Source organism: Chamaea fasciata, unplaced genomic scaffold (genome assembly GCF_029207755.1).
Source record: "Chamaea fasciata isolate MVZ Bird 193981 ecotype frontalis unplaced genomic scaffold, bChaFas1.0.hap1 SCAF_16, whole genome shotgun sequence".
NCBI lineage: Eukaryota > Metazoa > Chordata > Aves > Passeriformes > Sylviidae > Chamaea > Chamaea fasciata.
Genome location: NW_027094101.1, coordinates 8917234 through 8933348, shown reverse-complemented (window position 1 = coordinate 8933348; position 16115 = coordinate 8917234). Strand labels below are relative to the sequence as shown.

General features: G+C 61.8%; 2 protein-coding genes across 4 annotated transcripts in view; one reads left to right on the top strand and one right to left on the bottom strand.

Annotated features, from left to right (window-relative positions):
* The window catches only part of EPN2 (epsin 2), a 55271-nt gene extending 54967 nt beyond the window's left edge, over positions 1–304 (bottom strand). The window contains exon 1 of the mRNA XM_066198418.1: positions 219–304. The gene's annotated coding sequence lies outside the window, so the exon portion shown is untranslated. The remainder of the gene's footprint in view (positions 1–218) is intronic.
* Positions 305–4221: 3917 nt separating this feature from the next.
* GRAP (GRB2 related adaptor protein) lies at positions 4222–9174 on the top strand. Of its 3 annotated transcripts, none has more exons than XM_066197914.1 (5): positions 4222–4347; positions 5302–5399; positions 6397–6519; positions 7632–7800; positions 8461–9174. In XM_066197914.1, the coding sequence occupies exons 1-5, from the start codon at positions 4270–4272 to the stop codon at positions 8644–8646; spliced, it is 654 nt and encodes a 217-aa protein (XP_066054011.1). In that variant the 5' UTR covers positions 4222–4269; the 3' UTR covers positions 8647–9174. The 3 variants fall into 3 exon arrangements, with proteins under 3 accessions (XP_066054011.1, XP_066054013.1, XP_066054012.1); XM_066197915.1 differs by lacking the exon at positions 4222–4347 and adding an exon at positions 5059–5119; XM_066197916.1 differs by lacking the exon at positions 6397–6519.
* Positions 9175–16115: the final 6941 nt, after the last annotated feature.

Sequence of the window (16115 nt, the reverse complement as noted above, 5' to 3'; positions counted from 1 at the left end):
CCCGCATGAGGGAACCCAGCAGGTCCCAGAGTTCCCCCCAGGTGTGTCAGTGACCACAGCAAGGCCTCAGGGCAGGGCCAAGGGCCAGGACACCGCAGCCATGGTGAGATCTGCTGCCAGCTGCACACCGAGTACCTCCTCCAGGTGCATCTGGACAGCTCCATCCTCCCCAGGTCACACCAGGGAAGACACGGCCACCATACAGAGGGACAGCTCACCTTGTGCTCTTGGTGCATCCCAGGGAACAGCAGGATCTCAGGAGTAGCTCCAAGACACAGCCACAGGAGAGAACACTCCCTTCTCACCAGCCCAAACCCAAGCAGTGGCCTCCACATCCTTTTATAGAGCCCAGGGAGGCAAATAACCTCCAGCTGTGCTGGCCCTGATGATTAACTCCTTAATGGTTCACACCTCCGTAAAGGATCCTGGCCTGACCCCCATCCCAGCCGTGCCCAGAGCCAGGTACTGACAGTGACCTCATCCAGCAGCCCAAACCTGAGTCCTGGGAACTCCCAGGAAGCCCCCATGGTTTGTTCCCCTGAGGCTGCTCTGTCTGGGCTCTCCCTCCTCACCAAAACCGTGTTTGGCCCTTTCCCAGGAGGCAAATCCCAGCCACCATCCAGGGCTGTATCCCTCCCGAAGAGGCTGTTTGGGATGACCCCATCAGTGATCCTTTCTTGTAGGTTTGGGGTTGGATTCCACACCCGAGGCTTCCTGACTTCCAGTCCTTTTCCAGATCCAATTTTGGGGCCAAAAGCAGAAAGTGAGGTCCCAGCCCCCTGCCCTCAGGCTTCTCCCATGAGAGCACAGTCCCACTTCCTAACCCACCTACATCACAGGCAAGCTCTGATTTACCAGCCCAAAAACCCCAAGCACTCATGCTGACCCTGAGGAGATGCAGCTCCACATCTGGAGACCACCAGCACCTCAAGGAGCCTTTCATGGCCACGCTGGACCCTGTGTGGCCAATTGTCTCCGGGTCTGCTCCTCCTATAAATGTTTTCCTGCAGGTCCTGTGGGATAATGTGAGGTCCAGAGGGGTCTGACCCTCTGTCCTCAGCTCCACCAGGGTGTAAATGGTGACACAAGCCTCTCAGTGTGGGCTGAGAGGTTGGGTTACACACCAGCTCCGACGCTCAGGAGTCACCGACGTGGCCTCCGCTCCGGGGGGAAAGTGCTGACACTGAGATCCTGTCTGGGGGCCCTGATGTGGCATTTTCTAGCCCAGGATGTCACTTCCTCTCTGCACGGGGCCTCAGTGGGGCTCCCGCTTCCTCGAGAGACATCCGGATCCCCATGAAGGGCTGATTCCATCCCGGGGCACACAGGCAGCTACGGCCTTTATCCTGCAGGATTTGTCCACAGTCACCATCCTGAAGCCCGGCTGTGCTCTGTTCCCGGCCCCCAGCACGGTGCTGCGTTGTGGGGCAGCATCCATCCTTCTCTCCCTGCTCTGGGAGCAAAGCGCTGGAGCTGCAGTGAGCCGGCTGGCCTTGCCCAGCCCTGCACCATCCAGGCCCGGTTCAAAGCTCCTGGGGAGGTAAAGCCAGGCTTAGAACACCCCCTCCTCTCCAATGGGCACAGAGGGGCCAGGGAGCCCGGAGTGGTGTCCATAACAAAGCTCCCCAGGCCGCAGAGGAAGGGGAAGAGGCTCCCCTCCCTCCTCTTCCTCCCTCCCGTGCGGGGGATTTTGCAGCCAGGTAAACACAGGATGTTGATGAAACAGGGCTGGGCAGATTGGGCAAGCCAGGAGTCAGCAGGAGCTCCAGGCGGCTCCCAACGCCTGGAATGGCCCTGCAGCTGGGAAAGGGCAATGCCAGAGCCCCTGGCACCTTCCTCTGCCTGTCCCCAGGGTCATGGAAGTCCCGTGCTTGCAGGGAGAGGCAGCGTGGGCTGGTGGCCAAACCCGGGGCAGGGTGGGCTCCCACTGCTCTGTGCCCTCGGGTGATCCATGGGATCCCTTGGGATCTCTTTGCAGGCTGAGCTGAACTCGGTACCTAACTCCGAAGCTCACAACAGCAACCATGTGGCACCCCCAGTGTCCCTCTGAACACCAGGGACACGCAGGGCACAGGGGTGAGGGGACAGACCCCCAGGATCCCACCCTGCCGGGCATCGGCCACTCGGGATGGGGCACCCGGGGAGCAGCTGAACCCTGCAGCCTTTGGCTCCCGACCCGGAGAAGGGGCCACAGCCTGGTCTGGCACCAGCCCAGCCTCTCTTGGGGTGCAGGTGCTGCTGTCACCCCCGCAGTGACCATGTGTGCTCAGGGACAGCGCGCCAAGAGCGGGCCACCAGCGAGCAGGAGGGACCTGGAGCCTGCACGGGGAGCACGGCCGGGACAGCGGGAGAGAGCGGAGCGAGGGAAGGGCGTCGGGGAGGCGTTTTTGTGATGTAGGAGGTGACAGAGGTGTCAAAGGGGCTGCCTGCCTCGTTAGAGCCCGAGTGGAGGGGCAGGTGGCGCTGTCCCCAGTGTCCCCAATGTCCCCAGTGTCCCTTGGGGCACTGCTGCCATCTGCTGGCAGGATCCCATCCTGCTCCGGTCCTGAGCCTGCGACCCTCTGTGACCCCACTGTGACCCCACTGTGACCCCACTGTGACCCCACTGTCCTGTGGCCCCTCCCAGGCACTGTGGGACCACGTGTGGCTCCAGCCCAGACACTCCAAAGTGCCCCCAAAGCCTCCCTGCTGCCCCAGGAAACCAAACCCCAAAAATGCTCCCGGTGTCCCCCCCCGGCACAGCTGATTGTCACCCCAATAATCCACCCCTGGGCTGCAGGTTTCTCCCACACCAACCCCTTCCAGTGCCTAGACACCCTCCCTGCCCTCTTGTTCTCCGTGTGGGGTGGCCTGGAGTGGCCTCTGCAGCGTCCAGTTTGGGCTGATGGAGCAGGGACAGGATCAGGCCCTTGGCCACAGCAGCGGTGGAACAGCGGCTCTGCTGGGCTGCTGTCCCCAGGGAACAGAGGAAGCTCATCCTGAGATGATTTCCTGCTGCATTCCCATCCCCTGGTTCTCTCTGGGACGTGGGGAGTTGCTGAATCCCATCCTCCATGTGACAGCCGAGCACACTCGGAGCCGCTTCCCACGGCCTCGCCGACCTTCCTGGCCTTCCTGGCACCTCCGTGTCCCCTGGGACCAGCACATCCCAGGAGAACCATTGGGGATCGTGCCTTGCTGGGCGTGGGGACATTCAGCAACACCCCCTGTGCTTCCCAGGGGCACTGGGAGCCTGGAAGTGCCCTCAGTGGGGTGTTACAGGGCCTTTGCTTTTCGGATGCAGTCAGAAGTGGGAATAAAGTTTGAGAGAGTCAAAATCACCTAGCCCATGTCCCCACAGTGTCCCCACAGGCACCCATGGCTCATCCCACCCCGGGCAGATGGCAGCAGCATCCTGCTCCTCGCTGGAAAATGCCCAAATCCGCGGGCAGGGACTGCGCTGCAGCTGTCCCTGGTTTAATTCCTCGCAGCAGAGCGAGGCAGTGTCTGGCGGATTTTCCGTGCCCCAGCCCACACACAGGAAGGCTGAACAGCTCCGGAGACCTTCCCGCTGGGAATGATCCCCGGCGTGTGAGCCCTGCAGACTTGCTGCCTGACGCCCACGGGAGCAGCAGGAAGTTTTTAGTGCTCAGTTTTAGTCTAAAAGGGATTTTTTTATTCCCTAAGCCCTGCAGAAGAAAACTGGGGAAAAAAATCAACCCCCTCAAGGGGGCCACAGCCCAAAGAGCCAACACCAGTTGTGTTGAAAGCTCGCTGTTCAGAGCTGAGCCGAGCGCTGTTCCCTCGGAATTCCAAAGAAACCAGGTGTGAGCATCCACCCACCTCCCTCCGCCTCCGCCATTCCGACCTGCCGCGATTTTCTTGCTTTTGGAACAACCAACCCCACCAAGCCCCCTTTTGGCAGCTCAGCCAGAGACTCCCCCATCAGCGCTGCCTGTGCTGCTCTCCAGCCCCAAAATCCTGCGCTACCCTTCCCCAAATCCTCAACCCTCCCGTTTCCATCCAAACCCCGGCCGCTCCCCACCACTCACCGCGCAGGACACGCCAAACCCTTCCTGCCGTCCTTTGGCACATGGATCCCCTGGCACCCGGGTGGGCTGGCACGGCTCCCCCCCGCCCCCGCCGCACATCTGGGCAGCTGTGGCGCCCCGGCAGCGCTGACATCAGCGCGGTTTCCTGCCCGCTGCTGCACCGTGCGCACAGTCCCGACCCCAGAGCCCCGCGGGCTGTGAGCCCCAGGCAGCCCCGGGACCCCTCCAGCAGATCCCGATGGAGTCGGTGGCCCTCTACAGCTTCCAGGCGACGGAGAAGGACGAGCTGCCCTTCCAGAAAGGGGACACCCTGAAGGTACAGGGGACAGGGAGGGGTTGGATGCTGTTGTTTTGTGGGGACACAGTGAGCACATGGTGACACCGGCGCTTTCTTTGTCCCTGACTTTAATGCTTCTGGGGCTTTCTGTGCCATAGAAGGAGCCAACCTCGAGGATTCTGGAGGGTTCGAGTAGCATTCCCTGCTCACCTGTGCCACCAGGCACAACTTCAGAGAAGAACAGCCCCAGCTGGGACATGGCATGTGGCCTCCCCGGCTATTAGTGCCACCAGCAGTGCTCTGTGGCAGCCCCGCGGGACTGGGACACGTTTTCGCTGTCCTGGAGGTCACAGGGATCCGGCAGCAGGGAGCATGTGCCCAAACACCCACTCAGGAATTGGGGTGGGCTCTTAGGTGCCACCTGGGGATCCCAAAAAGCTCCAGGAGGGGCTCAGAACGTCCCTGGGGAGCAGCAGCCCCTCCCTGCCCATCTTCTCATCCCTGTGGGGCTCCTCCCGGAGCCCTGGCACACTGCAGCCCCCTGGGGAGGGCGGGGGCACAGCCTGGCTGGAACCCAGAGCCCCAAACTCGCGTGTTTTCCCCGTGCCCTGACCCGGGGTTTCGGATCCTGTTTTCACAGCTGGGCCGGCCCCGGGCCCCTGCGTGGGAGGCTGGAAAATGTTGTCACACGGAAGCGGTGTCAGCACCCACTGCCACCGTCCTGGGGAACACAGGGGCCTGGCTCGTGTCCTGGCTGCTCCAGGGACAGATGTCACCCTCTTCCCCGGGCAGGGGGTTGGGACAACACCAGGTCCTTTCCAGCTCTGAGACCCCAACCCCCCCGGAGTGTGTCAGCACTGTCAGAGCCCCCTTTTCCCCAGGGGAGGGTTGGTGGGTGTTGTGGGGTCTGGAGCAGCAATGGGGCCCCACTCAGCCCCTCTCCCAGGGCAACGGCAGCCAGGCTGACACCTCCCTGCTCCTCTCCCACCTCAGATCCTCAACATGGAAGACGACCAGAACTGGTACAAGGCTGAGCTGTTCGGCTGCGAGGGCTTTGTCCCCAAAAACTACATCAAGGTCAAGCCACACCCGTAAGTACCATCCCACCAGCCAGGCAACAATCCCGATTCCCAAAGGTCTGCCACGAGCCAGGGTAGTCCCACACGTGGGGAAACTGAGTCCCAGAGATGGGGTCTGCCTGCCGGGTCAGTCTGTCAGTGCCACCACAGCCCGAGGGGACAGGAGGCAGCAGCACACCCAGTCCCCCCAAAAATCCAACCCTCACACCGAGCTGCCGCTGAATAAATGATAACTGGGGAACAACAAAGCGTTATGGGATTACGACTGCATTAAACACAATCCTATTACGGCATTGTTAAAGCCCAGCCTAATCCATCGCTGACTGAACCTGTGTTTTATGTATCCTTAGCCCCTGGTAAATCACGTTTAAATGCCAGAGCGAACGCGTGGGCTCGGGGCAGCCCGGGGCGCATCCCGCTGCTTCTCCAGCTTGGGATAACACCCGGGATGGGCGAGACACAGCCTCTTCCATGCAGCACCTGGAGGGCTGCCTCTGTGCTAAACTCCCTGGCTGATTGTTCACCGGGCAGTTTTTACAGCAGCAGGGAATCCTCACAGCCCAGGGACCTGGAATCCCCGGGCAGAGCCTGGGCAGGGGTGGGACACGGGGACTCTGCTCCTGCAGCCCGGCAGTGCAGGCAGGAGGGGTTTGTCCATCCTGGCACCGAGGGTTCTTTGCTCCGCACCTGGAAGGGCTGTTCCCACCAGGGGCCGAGGAGGAGGAGGAGGAGGGCACAGGCAGCAAAGAGTGGGCCGAGGCGCGGTGTCACAGGCCGGGTGACAGGATCCGGTCGCGGATGTCGGTGACGCAGCGCGCCCACAGCACCCCGCGGTGCCCCCCGATAATGCCGGGGTGAACCAGGATGGGGAAAGGAAGGTAGAAACTGCCGGGGGAGGGTCCCAGCCCTGTGAGGAGCCCGATGGACACCCCTGGGAGTCCGCAGGATGCGGATGCGGCCCTGGGGCAGCCCCGAGGGTGTCCGTGGCTCATCCCGGTGGCCCTGGCAGGTGGTACGCGGGCAGGATCTCCCGGCACCTGGCAGAGGAGCGGCTGCTCCAGCGCAGTCACCTGGGAGCCTTCCTGATCCGCGACAGCGAGAGCGCCCCGGGCGGGTTCTCCCTCTCGGTCAGGTGAGTGCCTTTGGGACACGCGGCAGGAGGGGAGAGGGTCCCTGCAGCCCCCCCCCGCTTTGGGGACAGAGGCATCGGGCCACCCTCGCGTGTGCTGGGGAAGGGCTGAGCACCCTGCCCTGTCCTGCCACCACCTCGGAGGGGCTGCGGGGCCGCGTCCCCGACACATCCAGCCTCGCACAGCACCTTCCTTCCTTCCCTTCCTTCCCGTCCCTCCTCTCCTCCTCAGCTCCGCCTCCATCCCCGCTGCTCCCCGCACCGCTGCCTCGCTGGGGTCCCTGGCAGGGACAAGCCTAAACACAACCCCGTGGGTGGTGACGGGGCTGGGGCCGAGCTGCACGCACAGCCCGGGGGAGCAAAGCCCGGAGCATCCCCGGGGATGAAGGGATGAAGGGCTGCAGCATCCCCAGGACTTCAGCACTGGCTGTACAAGGGGCAGAGCCTGTCCCCGGGCAGCTCACCCCTTCCCTGCCCCGGCCTGGGGATCGGGGGGCGGCCTCAGGCCGGCCAGGCACTTTCTCACATTTTTAATCCCTAATTGAACGTTTCGGGAGCTTCTTGCCCCTAATGAAAGGGAGCCTTGCTGTGCCGGGCGTCACCGGCAGCGCGGCCGGGTCCTGCCCCTGCCCGGGGGCAGCGCCGGGGCCCTGCAGTGTGGGCACCCAAACCTCTCACCCTGTGGGGTGACAGCCAGGGAAATCCTGCCCGCCCCGTCCTCCTGCACCACGGGGGTCCCCAGGAGCCCAATCCCAACCTCTGCAGCCTCCTGGCGTGTGCCCAGACCTGCAGCTCTCACCACGCCTTCCTCAGATGTGGCCCTGGACAAAGCCACCCGCCCTCCACGTGGCTGTCACACTGCCACCCCCCTGAGCCCCCGCTGTGCCTGGGCCGGGCACCGAGCTTTGGCTGCCTGTGGGGTGAGCTGTGGCAGGGCTCAGCTGTGGGTCCTCATTGCAGGGCCGGGAATGACCCCAGTGCCACTGTCACCATGGCAGGAAGGGTGCAGGGAGACCCATGGGCTCACCCCGACCTTGCCAGCACCCCCAGGCTTTACTCACCTCAGGGGATGCTGCCAAGCTGCCCCCAGGGTGACATCCATCCTTCTTCTGCAGCTACGGGAAGCACGTCCAGCACTTCAAGGTACTCAGGGAGAGGAACGGCAAATATTTCCTGTGGGAGGAAAAGTTCAACTCCCTCAACGAGCTGGTGGATTTCTACAGGACCACCACCATCTCCAAAGAGCAGCAGATATTCCTGTGGGATGAGGACCAGACCCAGAAGGTACCACAGGTCCCGAACCCCTGCGTGAGCCTCCTCAAAGCTCTGTCCCTGCAGAGGGGCACAGGGACATCCCTGGCTGGCATTTATCCTTCGGCTCAAGGGAGTGAGGAGCAGGGGAGGGTGCAGCAGCCTGAGACAGGCAGTGGTGCAGGGAGGAAGAGCTCCCGGAGCAGCTCAGCGGGGCAGGGCAGGGCAGGGCGCACATCACTGTCCCTCTGGCCAGGGCTGGTGCCCAGGGCAGGTGGCAGAGCCCAGCCAGATCAGGACAGGGCACAGCAAAGCCAAGCCCCAGGGCAGTGCTTGTGGAGGTGGCACAACTGGACTTTGGGAGTTGGGATGGGGAAGGCTCCAGCACCTGAGAGGACCTGGGAAGGAGAGGGTGCCAGCTGCCTCCAAGGGTCCCCTGGGCACCCATCTTGGGTCTCCCAGCAGCAAGAACAGGGAGTTTTGTGCCCTGGGGTGTTCCCCTGCACCCAGCACTCCATTCTTCCCTTCTCTAGCTTCTGTCTCTTCAAAGCAGGCATCCCAAGGCTCATCCTCACCCCGTGGTGGGACAGTGTCCCCATCACCCTGAGGACCCAGGCAGTGCTGCCCACTGGGGGGGTTGGCAGATGGGGACCCCTCTCCTCCTGCCAACCCCTGCCCTCGGCTTCCCTGCAGGTGAAGAGACCCCGATTCGTGCAAGCCCAGTTCGACTTCCCAGCCCGGGAGGGCTCCCAGCTGCCCTTCCTGCGTGGGGACATCATTGAGGTCCTGGACTGCCCCGACCCCAGCTGGTGGCAGGGGAAGATCTACGGCCGTGTCGGGCTCTTCCCCCGGAGCTACGTCCACCCCATCCACAAGTGACCGTCACCACGTGCCGGGGACCGGGCAGGACCTGGCCCCACTGTCCCCACTCGCCAGAGCTGCCTCGTGTCCCTTTGTCCCCAGGATGGTGCCTGGTCCTTGTGCCGTGTGACACCCTGAAAGCTCAGCTGTGGCTCCCCTGGCCCCGAGAGCCCCGTGAGCCCCAGCGCAGGCATGGGGCTGGCAGTGCTGCTCCCCTGGGAGGGACTGTGGACTGTTCAACCACGGCCATAAAAACTTTTCCAGAGCCACACTCCAGTGGGATGACAGCAACAGAGGGAGCGAGCCCAAAACCCCAAACCTTGGCTCCTCTCCAAAGCAAAGCCCCAGCTCCAGGGAGGGCTGCAGGCAGCCAGGACACAACCAGGATCCAAAACTCCACGGAGGAATTCCAGGACTCAGGGTACCAGGGAAGGCTGATCCAGGGGGATTCCGTGCTGCAGGTGCTGTTCATAGCTGCAAACTGTGGCGCTTTTTTAATATTATTTTTTATTTAGGGCCAGTAAAATGTGTTTGGGTGTTGCCCTCGAGCGTGGCTGTTCCTTTTCCAGCACTGCCAGGGTGGTCCTGTCCCTCCATTCAGGCAGGTGCTGCTTCACTGTGGTTTTGGTTCCCTGCAGCACCCATTTCCCCACCCCAATACCTGTCTCAAACCCCTCCCAGGGATTTTCTGTCCCCAAAAATGCCTCTCACACCCTCTGGGATGCACTCAGGGAATGCAGTGCTCAGAACACCCCACTCACTGCATCAGTGGATTTAAACATCCTGTCCCAAACAAATAAAAAATCCCACCTAAATCCTCAAATTTTTCCCCTCTCCAAACACTTCTTCCCCACCCCAAGGGGCTGTCAGGGTGCTAGGCAAAATAGGCATAACAGAAAATATTGACACACATCAGGACATCAGGCTGTGGAGGATTCCCAAAATCAGGGCTCAGGTCCTGGAGCTGGCCAGGTGCAGCTGGGTGATGTCCCCATGGGGGATGACAATCCTGCCACTCCCTGCTCCATCTCAGGTGGGCAAGCACTTCCCAGGGCCCTGCCCAGCCCTGGGGGGCTGCTAAATTGGACCCCCCCCCCCAAAGGAAAACACCAGGCAATGAACACTTCCGCTGGGAAAAGCCACCATGGGCAAAGCCTGGGTGCTCTGGCCAGATTTGGGTGATGCCCTCAGCCCCCCCGTGCGCAGCCAAGGCTGAGAGCTGGGGACATGGGCTGAGCTGCCCCACGCTCAGGTCACCCAGCCAGGCTGTGACAGAGGGCTGTGTCAGTCCCCGACATCACCCTGACCCCATCCCAGCCACACCCTGCAGCATCACCCTCCACTGAAGCATGAGGCATTAGCCAGACCCCAGATTTTGGGCTCAGCCTGGGCAGGACCCACCCCAAAGCTGCTGCGTTTATAGCTCAGCCCAGCTTATTTACAGCTCCACGAAATTTCCTACATCTCCATCTGCTCATCTCAAAAAGCAAAAGTAAGGAAAAAAATAAAAGGAAAATAAAGCCATGAAAGCAGCTCTAGCTGGAACTCCCACTGCACTGCTTCCTGGTGCTGCAGGAAGGGGAAAGAGCCTGAGTGTAAAATGCACACCCTGATCCATGGGGAAGGAGAAATCCCTCTGTCTGGAATGCCTGTGAGCCTCAGAGGATAGAATCAAAGAACAATGGAATGGTTTAGATGGGAAAGGACCTTAAAGCTCATCTTGTCTGACCGCACGCCATGGGTAGAGACACTTTCCTCTAGACCTGCTCAAAGCCCTGTCCAACTTGGTCTTGAGGCTAAAAGATCATGGAAAAGCAGGAATGTGGGGGTGAGGCAGGAGCTGGGTGTGCCGAGTGCTGCTGAACCAGGCAGGGAACGGAGAGAGCACCTGGCACAGCCCGGCCCGGGGGGGCTGGGGAAGGATCAGGTGTTCCCATCCCCACACCACCACCTCGGCATGGAGCGGCATCCAACCCCAGCAGGAGTTTCCAGCCAGGCACCACGGCTGCAGCAGGAGCTCAAAGCCCCAGGACCGGGAACTTGGAGCTCTTTGCCACCCCACGATCAAAGCCCTTTCCTCAGGGCTGGAACGAGATGATCTCTGAGGAACCTTCCAGCCCAAACCGTGATCCCAGGATGTGGCATCCCCACCCTGGTGGGTGTGGGGGCAGTTGACACCCCCTGACAACTACTCAGGACCCAACCCACCTTTCTCCACGCTGAGGGAAAACCTCAAACTTGCAGCTTAAACAGCTTTTTTTCCCTTCTCCCAAGCACATTTCCTTGGCTCTATCCCTGCTATCCGCAGCGTCCCGCTGGCACTAATCACCCGGCACTGAGGAAGTTGCCCGGGATCCGCCGCAGCAGTGACTCCCGCCCCGGGCGGGCAAAGCCCTTCGCAAACATTCATTATCCATCCTGGGGAAAGCTGTCCTGCCTTGTCACACCCTTGTCACCGGCAGCGAAGCCAGTGCCAGGGAGGGGTTGAGCCGGCCCCGAGACAAGGGCCCCTCTTCTCAAGGGGAACAATGCGGGACCCCCATCCCCCGGAATCGCTGCCCGTCCCTTCTCCACCCTCTGCGCATGGAGAAGGCAAGAAACAGCCTCTCCTGCAGCCGCTGGTCCAGCCAAGCTTTGGCACAGCGCAGCCAAAGCCGTGACCCAGATTCTCTCCTTGTTATTGTCTCCCCGGCCGAGGACGCTCCTGGCCCCGTGGCACCGCGCCGGGGCATTCCCCCGCGCTGACTGCGCCGCCCCGAGCGCGGCTCCGCGGGCGCTGCCGGGGCTCCCCGGGGATGTGCGGGCAGCGCTGGGCTCTGCCACCCGCCCCAGGTCCCCTCTGTGTGATCCCGGCTCCCCGGGGATGTGCGGGCAGCGCTGGGCTCTGCCACCCGCCCCAGGTCCCCTCTGTGTGACCCCGGCTCCCCGGGGATGTGCGGGCAGCGCTGGGCTCTGCCACCCGCCCCAGGTCCCCTCTGTGTGACCCCGGCTCCCTGGGGATGTGCGGGCAGCGCTGGGCTCTGCCACCCGCCCCAGGTCCCCTCTGTGTGACCCCGGCTCCCCGGGGATGTGCGGGCAGCGCTGGGCTTTGCCACCCGCCCCAGGTCCCCTCTGTGTGACCCCGGCTCCCCGGGGATGTGCGGGCAGCGTTGGGCTCTGCCACCCGCCCCAGGTCCCCTCTGTGTGACCCCGGCTCCCCGGGGATGTGCGGGCTGCGCTGGGCTCTGCCACCCGCCCCAGGTCCCCGGTGTGTGACCCCGGCCGGGAGCAGCCGCAGCTTCCCGGCGGGACCGGGCTGGAGGCGACGGGGAGAGGCTGCACCGAGCGCCTCGTCTGCGTTTCCAGCGCTTTCATCCATAAAATAATCCGAGGGCTTGGTTTCCTGACACAAGCCGGGCTGAGTGGAGGCGCTTCGCAGGCTCGACCGGCCCCACCGGTCTCCCCGAAAGCCCCGGTGTCCCCGAAACCCCCGGTCGGCACCGGCCCGCCAGGAGCGGCTCCCGGTCACCGGCCCGCGGCCGCAGCTTCCTCCAGACGTCCGTGGTGGAGAGGGTGCTGCTGCTGTTGAAGATGGAGGGGACGGATGACACGAGCGCTGCCATCGTCACCGCGATCATCAGACCCCGCAGCCCTGCGGGAGAGAGGGAGCGGCTGAACCGAGAGAGGGATGGGATGGGATGGGACAGGATCACGCGGGGATGGCACCGACCCCGCTGCAGCCGCACGCTGGGATCTCCCCTGGGGCGAGGATGGAGTTTGGGAACATTCAGCTGCACCCCGGGACTTCACATCCCCTGATCTCGCTTCTGGAGCGACCCTCGGAGGGGCTGCATGGGCTGTGACAGGCACTGACCCCCCAGACCATCCATGGGGTCCCTTCCAACACAGACCCCCCAGACCATCCGTGGGGTCCCCTCCAACACAGACCCCCCAGACCATCCATGGGGTCCCCCCCAACACAGACCCCCCAGACCATCCGTGGGGTCCCCTCCAACACAGACCCCCCCAGACCATCCATGGGGTCCCCCCCAACACAGACCCCCCAGACCATCCGTGGGGTCCCCCCCAACATCCCAGCCCTGGCAGCAGCCCCAGGGTGCAGCCGAGTCCGGTGGGGATGGAGTTACCCCCTGGCACCCACCAGCATCAGCTCGACCACCAGCCTGGGGTAGGCGATGTTGGAGCAGCCCATGGCGGCCCCACACACACGGGTGCACTCCTCGGGGTCCACACAGGCCACAGTGTCTGGGGGACAGAGGCAGGTGACATGTTAGAGACCCCTGACAAGGTAGAGGCCAACTATGAGCCCCTTCACCCTCCTCATGCCCCCTCCCAGCAGGCAGATATTGACCCTTTGGCATGGGCACGGTGCCCGGACCTTGGCAGGACACCGGGTGGAGAAGCAAGGAGCACATCCCACGTGAAAATCCACCCCTGCCTCACCCACCTCATTCCCACCCTCCCCTCCAACACAGCAGGATTCATCCCATCCCTCACCTCCTGCTGCCCACATCCAGCCCAGTGCAAGTTGGATCTATTCTCACGTTAAATCCAGTGACAGCTGCCCCGGGAGGGATCTCCAGAGCCCCACCAGCTCCTGGGGCTGCTGGAGGCAGCTGAGCCCCGGGGCAGGCACTGCCCATCCCCACCCACGGGGCCAGCCAGGTTCGTGCACCGTTGTGGCAATTTCCTGGGCATGGGCAGCACCAGCAGCTCCCTGGATTTGCGTGGCAGGGCGCCAGGACCATCAACACCCAATTATTTCTTATGTCTCAACGAGCGCTGAACCCCCAATTTTTTTTTTCTTTAATTGTTAGCTCATAAAATATTGAAATGGATGGAAATTAATGTCAGTTATAAATATGGATGGGCTGCACCCGCCCAGGCAGGAGCACGGGGACGAGCACGGGTGATCCCTGCACAGGACTGGCAGCATTGTCCTGGTTCTCCTGCCTGGTGACCTCCACCTCAGCCTCCCAGATTGTCTCAAACACCAGTGGGGACACTTTGGGACTTTCCACAAAGGAGCGTGGAGTGAGATGGGAGCACGACTCAGTTGTGGGCAGACCACAGGCCGTGCTCAGCACATCCCAGGGATGCCAAAAAGCCCAACCTGGTCCGCCTTTCCCCAAGGTCAGAGTCAGCGCTGGGGCTCTGGTGACTCCTTCCTGCAGCAGCCGTGAGCAAAGCTGCCATCAGCGCTCCGTGCCTCAGTTTCCCCTCTCTAAAACACCACGTTGTGCACGGCTCCATGCAAATCGTTGGTGGCTGGAGGGTGGAAAACGTTCCAAAGGGCAAGGCAGTGTCTGGATGTTGTATTCCAGCTGAAATGCCAGCCCCAGGCTTCAGTTCCACCAATGAACACTCGGTGGGACCTCGGAGCGAGTGGGAAGCCCCTGAGCCAGGAGCAGAGGCCAGTGTCATACCCCACTGCCTCACTTTTAGGCCCTCTGCTAAAAATGGAAGATGAATGAGGACCTTGTAAATGAATGCTTCCATCTGCAGGAAAGGGGCTGTGTCTGCAGTGGGTGCTGCCTGTCCAGCTGGATCCACCCGGGGACGCCTGCAGTGACGAGGACCAACCTGCTCGGCCACTGCAAACAGAGTCTGCACCCAATTCAGGGGCTAAATTCACCATGTGGGGTGAAGAAACCCCTGGGAGGGGGAGATGGGGGAGTCAGGTGTCATAGCCCCTCGTGAGGATCAGGTGGAGCTGCTCCAGGTGTGGGGCTCTGCCACCCCAACCCGCCCCCACCAGTGGAGCCAGCACATGGCACACGCTGGCTGGGATGCAGCATTTACCCCACATGCAATAAATCATTAATGCACACACCCCGTGAAAGAGTCTGTAAATCTCCTGGCACAATAAAAACACCCGGAGCAGGCGGCTGAGGCGGCGAAAACCACAACACGCTCCTGCCACGCCACGCACACCCACACTGCAGCACCCATCTGGGCCATCTCCCATCTTACCAAAAAAGGTCCTGGGTGCTGGCTCAGCGCTCGCCTCTGTCCCATTTGCTGTCCCCATCACTGCCAGCTGCGCTGGGATTTCACCTGAAACACCCAGCTTTGGTTGCAGCTCCCTCAGTCTCTGCTGCACCGGCGTGGGGATGCGATCCCACCGCTGGGAAATCCCTGCAGGGCCAGTCATAAAGCCACCAGCTCCACCTGAAACACCTGCTGAGCTGATATCCTTTGGGAGCCAAATCTCCCCCAAGCTGATGTGACACTTCGGGACACGGTGTAGTGCTGGACCTGGCACTGCCGCGTTGGACTCGGCGATCTTTTCCAACGTTAATGATTCCGTGATCCCAACAAACAGCTGTCACATTTCTGTGTCCCCCAGCCCTGCTGCCACCTCCTGCACAGGCCAGGCCAGGGCTGGGCACAAGCCCAGGCAGGATTTGTCACTGTGGGACGAGCAGGGCCTGCAGAGAGGAGCTCTTTGATGGCCGAGCACCCGGACAGACGGGCGGCTTTGCCCCGGGAGCCTGACTCAGGCAGGGCCCTCATTTCCCTGGCTGTGAATCCAGATGAGCCACACCAACGCCGGGGACAGACACGCAGCCCATGGCAATTCCCTTCTTTGCATTGGCGCAAGGATCTGACCCCAATTCCTGAAATTCATCTTCAGCTGAGCTTCCAAGAGAAAAGCTCAAGAGAGCTTCCACATTTCTGGGTTGTGAGCACCGAGTGGCGAATCCAGGGTCGGGTTTTTTGACCATCTCACGGTTATTAATGAAATCTGTCATAGCCAGATGTGGTGATGTTACTGTGACCATGCTGCAAACCCTACAGAGGAGGGAACAGGACAGGACAGGATAAATGGTTTCATTTGGAAGAGCCCTCCAATAATCATCTGGTCCCACTGCCTGACCACCTGAGGGCTGACAAAAAAAATGAAGGGCATTGTCCAAATGCCTCTTAAACCCTGACAGGTTTGAGGCCTTGACCACCTCTCTAAGCAGCCTGTTCCAGGATTGGAACACCCTCTCCACAAAGAAACGCTTCCTGACATCCAGCCTAAACTGCCCCAGTGCAGCTTTGAACTGTTCTGGCAGCTCCCACTCGGTGCTGCCCCCCAGGACCCACCCGGGCTCCGAGCCCCTGCACCAGCACAGGAGGGGTTAACCACAGGACAGAGCTCTTTTCCTGGAAAATATTGACTTACCAGCCGGCACATCGCCAGAGGGGGGAATCTCAGAGGCTTTTTTTAAAAAGACAAAACACCCAAAGCCCTCTGGGGCCGCGCAGGACCCTCCCGCACCCGCGCGCTCCGGGGGGCTCCCGGGGGGTTCGGATCCGCAGGTGTGAGGGCGCATCAGCCGAAAGAGTTAATCGGGCTGGGCAGGGAATGTGTGAAGGCAGCATGTGACTGCAGGTGGGGCAGGGCGGAGGGATGAATCACTCTTTTCCTTTTCCTCTTTTCACTTCTTGCTGTTACCTGTCCGGCCCCGGCACTGCGCGCTGGCAGAGCCCCGAGC